The 6,635-nt window shown below is 35.7% G+C and overlaps 1 protein-coding gene across 2 annotated transcripts in view; it reads right to left on the bottom strand.

Annotated features, from left to right (window-relative positions):
• LOC107693681 (serine/threonine-protein phosphatase 2B catalytic subunit alpha isoform-like) overlaps positions 1-6,635 on the bottom strand; it is a 58,835-nt gene that overhangs the window by 33,448 nt on the left and 18,752 nt on the right. For both annotated transcript variants that reach the window (XM_016493157.1, XM_016493149.1), the window contains exon 2: positions 2,862-3,062. In XM_016493157.1, coding sequence (XP_016348643.1) covers positions 2,862-3,062 — 201 coding nt within the window. The remainder of the gene's footprint in view (positions 1-2,861; positions 3,063-6,635) is intronic.

Consider the following 6,635-nt stretch of genomic DNA (forward strand, 5'->3'; position numbering starts at 1 on the left):
TGAGTGTGTGTGTGTGTGTGTGTGTGTGTGTGTGTACATCTGTGTGATTGTGTAAGCAGACTTGATTAACAATAGCATGAGGTGATGGCAATACAGCTGGGTGAAGGTAGTGACAAATGGCAGCAGATATGTCTTTGTTTGCCATTATGTTGCATCACAAAAGAAGCGGATCTACTGTCAATGACGGGTCCTTGTGTACACTGTGCCTCCTGCATATTTCATATCCCTTTGATATTAATAATAGACGATCGGCAGGCATAAACTTCACTTGCCCTAATTTTGGCTGATCTGGGCAAATATTCTGAGCACGGGGACAGACATCACACAATCAAGCACACACACACACACACACACACACACACACACACACATACATACATACATGAACTGGATGATGGGAAGAGATTTAGAGAGAGGGAGAGAGAGAATATTGAGCTGTTAGATGCAGATGACTCAGAGGTGTAGGTGTGTTCTGCAGCAGAGAACCGCTCTCTCTCTCTCTCTATCTCTCTCTCGCTCTGTAGGTCGCTCTGATCAACTGATGGATTTTAACAGCTGCACTGTACCAGACAAATCTAAGTGCATGGTGGAATTGAACTCTTCCTGTGAGACTGTGACTGAACTGGCGTGAACTCAAATGCTTTGTGTCTTAAAACACAGCAGAGAGCGACTCCTGATGCACTGAAGCTTGTGACCGTGTGACTTTCTCGGCTGCCAAGAACGGCCTTTGGTGCAGTGATTTTAACATAAGTTGTCTCTGTTTTACAGCCCGCCCATACTGCAAAACACTAATTTTTCATCAGTATTTTTGCAACACACATACAACAATAATTATTGCTGTTTTTATTATTATTTTGTTTTTTTACCCTATTTGCAAAAAATACGAATAAATAAAAAGTGAGTTTTATGCTTAAAACAAGAGAAAAATATTTGCCAGTAGAGTAGGAAAACTAACAAACAAAACTCAACATATATTTTCTTTGAAACTAAAAATTAATATCTTAAAAATGTTGCTTCTCAGGTCATTTCATCTTGTTTTAAGGATTTTTTATCCTTACACTTAAAAACAAGACAAAATACTAATTAAGAAAATGACTTTTGAAGTATATAGCAACTTCACTTCTATAGCACACATTCAAATTAAATAAACAAAACTCAAAGCAACTAAAACAGAATTAAAAACACTGCAATTTCACCAGCGTGAAGGAGATGTACCATTTGGGCAAGCAGAATCACATTACAAAGAAAAATTAATCATAATATTGTCCATTATCTCTGCGTATTTTTATTTTTTGGTGCGGTTACACAAGGGCCTGCTTCTTTCAGGAGTAAGCGGCTCATACGCGAATGAGACAGCGGAAATCACGGCCAGCTGGTGTGCTGACACACTCCTGCAGATGGACGCGGGTATCAAGTACTCAACTCCATTGATTATCCACAGACACTGATAAAAGCGAAAAAACGCTCAGACGCAGAGATGCACGATCCATCGAATAGACAAAGACATGCCTTATGTGGTACGTACATTACCCTAGTTTTAATTTAAAACTATTTTTCCTCAATTCTCACCTCATAGTAATGTGATGACAGGTAAGGAGGGAATTAACACACACACACATACACGTTCACACGCATACAAGGGATCGAACTTCAAAGTGACAGCTACCTTCACAGGTAAACTTCATACGGAAACACCTCGAGCGCTTGCTCGCTTTGCCGCCTTTTGTTTACGTCGGCCTTGTTCATTCTTTGAACTTCCAGTCGGGTGTTTTGGAGTTTATTTTTGTATTTGAGGTCAGGATTGTGCATTCTCTCTCAAGCTCTCGCTGTCTTGCTGCTCTTTAGTCCTGTTTGCTAACGGTATCAAAGCAGGTTGTCACGGATATACAGTTAACATGTGCAGACAGCGTCAGATAACAAACTGCATTATGTAGGCTACACACACAGATACTAATGCACAGACGCTCTTTATCGACTAATGTCTGAAAATACATCCGACCCTGCTGCAAGACATGGCACAGATAGTTATGGAAGCCCGTTTCAGCCACAGAATAAAAATAAAACTAGACAATTGTGACTTTTTATCTCACAATTTTTCCCACAATTGCGAATTTGCATCTCACAATTCTGAAATTTTTTCTCAGAATTGCATGATATAAACTTGCAATTGATAAAAACCTTTTTTGCAAGTTTATATCTCGCAGTTCTGACTTTATAACTCACAATTGCAAGTTTATATCTCAAAAAAAATTTCTCGCAATTCTGACATCTTTTCTCAGAATTATGACATATTACGGAGCCACGCATATGACATGCAAGAAAAAATAAGTCAATCGTGTGCACAATTTACTAATTCGTTCCCTCGATGTACTAAAACGTGCACACGATTACTATTTCATTCCCTCGATTTACTAATTTGTTCCCTCGATTTGCTAAATCGTGCGCACAATTTACTAATTCGTTCTCTCGATTTATAAATCGTGTGCACGATTTAGCAAATCGAGGGAACGAAAGCCTACTATTTTTTTCCTGCATGCCATGTGCGGGGCTCCGTAACATAAAGTCCAATTCTGAGGAAAAAAAAGAGAGACTATTTTTTTTTACAGTTGCGAGTTTATATCTCACAACTGACTTTAGTTTTACGAATTGCATTTATATCTTGCAATTCTGACTTTATAACGCAATTGTGAGAAAAAAGTTGGAACTGTGAGATAAAAAGTCGCAATTACCTTGTGTTAATTTTTATTCAGTGGCAGAAACGGGCTTCCATACATAGTCACTTAAAAAAACCATCCTTTTAGTACTTTGTATATTTATTTTCATATTGTATGTGAGGAAAGGAGGAAAGAATAGGGAAGTACCTGTGACAGGTGCCTCTATGTCCAGCATGGTCTTCTCCTGGCGTAAGATAGAGGCCCCTTCATTTATGATTCGAAGGGCCACGGTCTCCTCCACTCGGCCCTCTTTAGTGAGGTGGGCTTTCAGTAGATCCACCCTTGGTTTCCCCTCACAGTCAAACACCTCCTTCATGGTGAGGCGGTGACTCAGGGGGAAGGGAACGGCTGAGGGAAACACAAAACAGAAAGTATACATTAGAACTTGATTGTTATAGTCACTTTTGATAAATCAGTTATGTTGTATTAGCGTAACTCGGTGGTCAGTTGCAACTATTCTCTGGGGATATTGTAACTACATCATTTCATGATTCAGATTCTGAGACCCCACTATATATGTTTATCAACAGTAGTACTGTGTGTTGGAAAAATACAGATTGAAGTACTTGTTTGTTAAATCCAAATGGCTGCCCGAACATAGAAACATTTTTAAAAGAAGTCTTTTATGCTTACCAGGGCTGCAGTTATTTGATCAAAAATCCAGTTAAATTACATTTCAGTTAAATTAAATTCAGTTATTACTCTTTAAAATAAAATTAATTCATTCAATTACAATAGAAAACAGTTGAAATGCAATTTATTACAAAGCTGAATTTTGAGCAGCCATTACTCCAGTCTTTAGAAGGGTTATATAAGTAGCATTTTTAATAATGTGTAGTTTTTAATTAATATTTTGAATTTGTTTTTATAATATCACCTTTTGTTTTAATTTCAGATAAAGATAAAGCAATTTTGCTGTGTTTTTGACATTTTTATTGGTTTTATATTTAAATATGTCTATATACTGTAGTTGTTTTTATAGTACATCAAGTTAAACTAAATGAAAATGAGAAACGTTGCCTTGGAAACTATTTGAAATGCAATAAAATATTAAAAAACTTAAACTTAACATCTACTTAACCATTAACATCTATGTTATTTCAAGTAACAAAAAATGTCACATGATCTTTCAGAAATCATTATAATACAGTATGCTGATTTAGTACTTAAGCAATTTTTCTTATAACTATCAATGTTAAAAACAGTTGTGCAGCTTAATATTTTTGTGGCAGCCATGAAAATTGTTTCCAGGTTTCTTCGATGTATAGAAAGTTCAAAACAACAGCATATTTTGAAATAGAAATCTTATTCTTAATTAATCTTAATAAAATTAATCTTAATCTTATTTCCTGTCACTGTTAATCAACTGAATGCATTCTTGATTAAAAAAGTATGCATTTCTTTCAAAAAATATGAAAACATAAATAAATAAAATGGATGGAGTTAGCATGATAACAGTTAACATGCTAAATAAAGCACCACCACTAAAAAAAAATAAATAAATAACTGACCTCACTTATTAATTAGATGATGGTTAGAGTCAACTAACCTAGTTGACCCATTCTTAAAACATAAATGACTCTCTGTTAACTTGACTCCACAAAAAACTGTTTTTCTTGAATCATGTCTGCCTAACATCATCGTTTGCTCGTTAAGCTCACTTACAGCAATGCAACATTGGCCTTTTATCACAAAAACAAAGCCAGAGCTGCTATGAGTTAGTTGACTGACAAGTCATAATAACAGCTGCTTATTAAGCTTCCAAAGAGCTGGATGTGAATAATTGATAAAGGTGCCGATTCTCAGCTGCGTGAAAATTCAACTTAGAAATTAGATGGAGAAAACAATATCTGCACCAAAAATTGGGGCAAAGGCAGTTTCTTTCCGTTATGACTCACAAATGTGTACACTGATAATGTGGGACTTGGCTTCAACAAAACATTGGCATGGTGAATTATTTACGCATGTGTGCTTGCGAAGATTCGCCCCACACTGTACAGAAATAATTACTGAGTGCAGTTACAGTGCCATTGAGAAGAAATGCTACACATTGTTCATTGTCCATGATGACACAGTCACTCAGAGCAGGATTTCAGAATAAGACTTCAGATATATGGGCAATTCAGTGAGAAAAACATGCATTTTGGATTGCTGAGTTGAGGCTAGCAGCAACATACACAGCTCAGAGTGAGAGAGTTACAGTAGGGGAACTGGGGAGGGAAGCTCAGGGCAGAGACTCAACGTGATCAACACAAAGCTAAATAATTCATGTTTGACTTGAGGGGGAAAAAGAGAAATATCATGTTCCTGCTGCTGGGATAATGAGACTAGGCCTAGCATAGGATTTTAACAGCAGTAAAAATACATCCCATTCAAGTGTGTGTGTTCTTGCGTTGCTTCTGTATATGTTTGGTCTCCTTGGTCATGTGAATTTTAATAAATCGAAACATGTGGTCACACTAGTGAAATTTCAGCGAATTTTCACTGGAAAAAGGGTCCATTGTTTATTGTCTATAGTATAGAAATGTCACTTTCAAACCAAGCAGCTTTCTGTTAGTCAGAACCAATTTGAACCTGTTGCGAAATCTGTAAGGAAACCTTTTCCCCTCATGCTTGCGCTTCCAATCGCATTCCTATTGAAATGGCTGGATAAAAAGTTGGCAGAACAATGCTAAATATGGCCGCTTATTAATTCATATGTTGACTATAATCCAAGATATACTGTATGTACAAGACATTCCGGAAGCCTATTAATATATGCTGTTAGTCCTCTAGCCACTAGTATGTAAAGCATAAACACATTTTGTTGTAGTTATCACTTATGGAAAGCACCAACGGCAATGTTCACACAGCCTTTCTGCGGCTTGCTATCCATTCCAGTGAAATGTGTCGATATTTATTTTATATGCATTTATGTACAATGCTTTCATTTTATTAAAATAGAAGTCTGATTAGGAGGAACTAGAACCCAGATTCCCCATATGCAATAAGGTAACATCATTAAAAAAAATCTAATTAAATTGCACTAAAATTTGATTAAATTAACTAAAAGTTTTGACATGGAAATAAATAAATACTTGATCTCCAAGATCAATATCTCATGTCGACATTGTTTATCAAAACATTGAAAGATTATGCTAAATCATTTCTGCATAAGGTAATTAATATTCATGAGCCAAGCCGTCACCATTTTGTGAAATCAGAAACAGCACAAATCTCTGTATTCTCCAACTGTCCAGACAACTTTTTTAAACAAAGCAATGCTCTGTCTTTTGATTGCAGACTTTGCTATTTTGGGAAAACCGAGGACAATGTACAACACTGCTGAGATCTCTTCTGAAACATCTGAGGAGACACATGTGAGATTACTAAGGCCTTTTTCTCTAGAGAAAAGCAGAAAAAAAATTCCTGTAGCTTTGTCATACCTATAAAACAGATCTTAAAAATAAAAAATATTAGTGCCATCAATAGATTAAAATACTGTAATTCATCATGATTATTCTAATGACTTTTTTTTGTAGTTAACACTTTTATGTCATTTAAGACAAGAAAATATCTTTGTAATTATGACAAATCCACTTTATTTCAAACTTTTTTATTATCGGAAACTGGTAGTATTGATAAATTAATTATCCACAATTTATTTTGTGATTCCAGAAATTTCAAAAACTGTTTGTTCTTCAATTATTGGAATAGATATTGAGGGAAAATAAAAATAAATGTTTTAAAGGGGTCATAGGATGCTACATGCACTTTTACAAGTTGTTTGAACTGAAATGTGTGTTGGCAGTGTGTGTACACAACCCACCCTATAATGATAAAAATCCACCCAGTATTTTTTTTAATCTACTAAAATCTTTACCCCTTTCTCAAATCGAGTCAATCTCAGATGCCTGTCTGTGTGACGTCACACAGACAGGC

This window comes from Sinocyclocheilus anshuiensis, unplaced genomic scaffold (assembly GCF_001515605.1).
Source record: "Sinocyclocheilus anshuiensis isolate Anshui unplaced genomic scaffold, SAMN03320099.WGS_v1.1 scaffold817, whole genome shotgun sequence".
In the NCBI taxonomy this organism is placed as follows: domain Eukaryota; kingdom Metazoa; phylum Chordata; class Actinopteri; order Cypriniformes; family Cyprinidae; genus Sinocyclocheilus; species Sinocyclocheilus anshuiensis.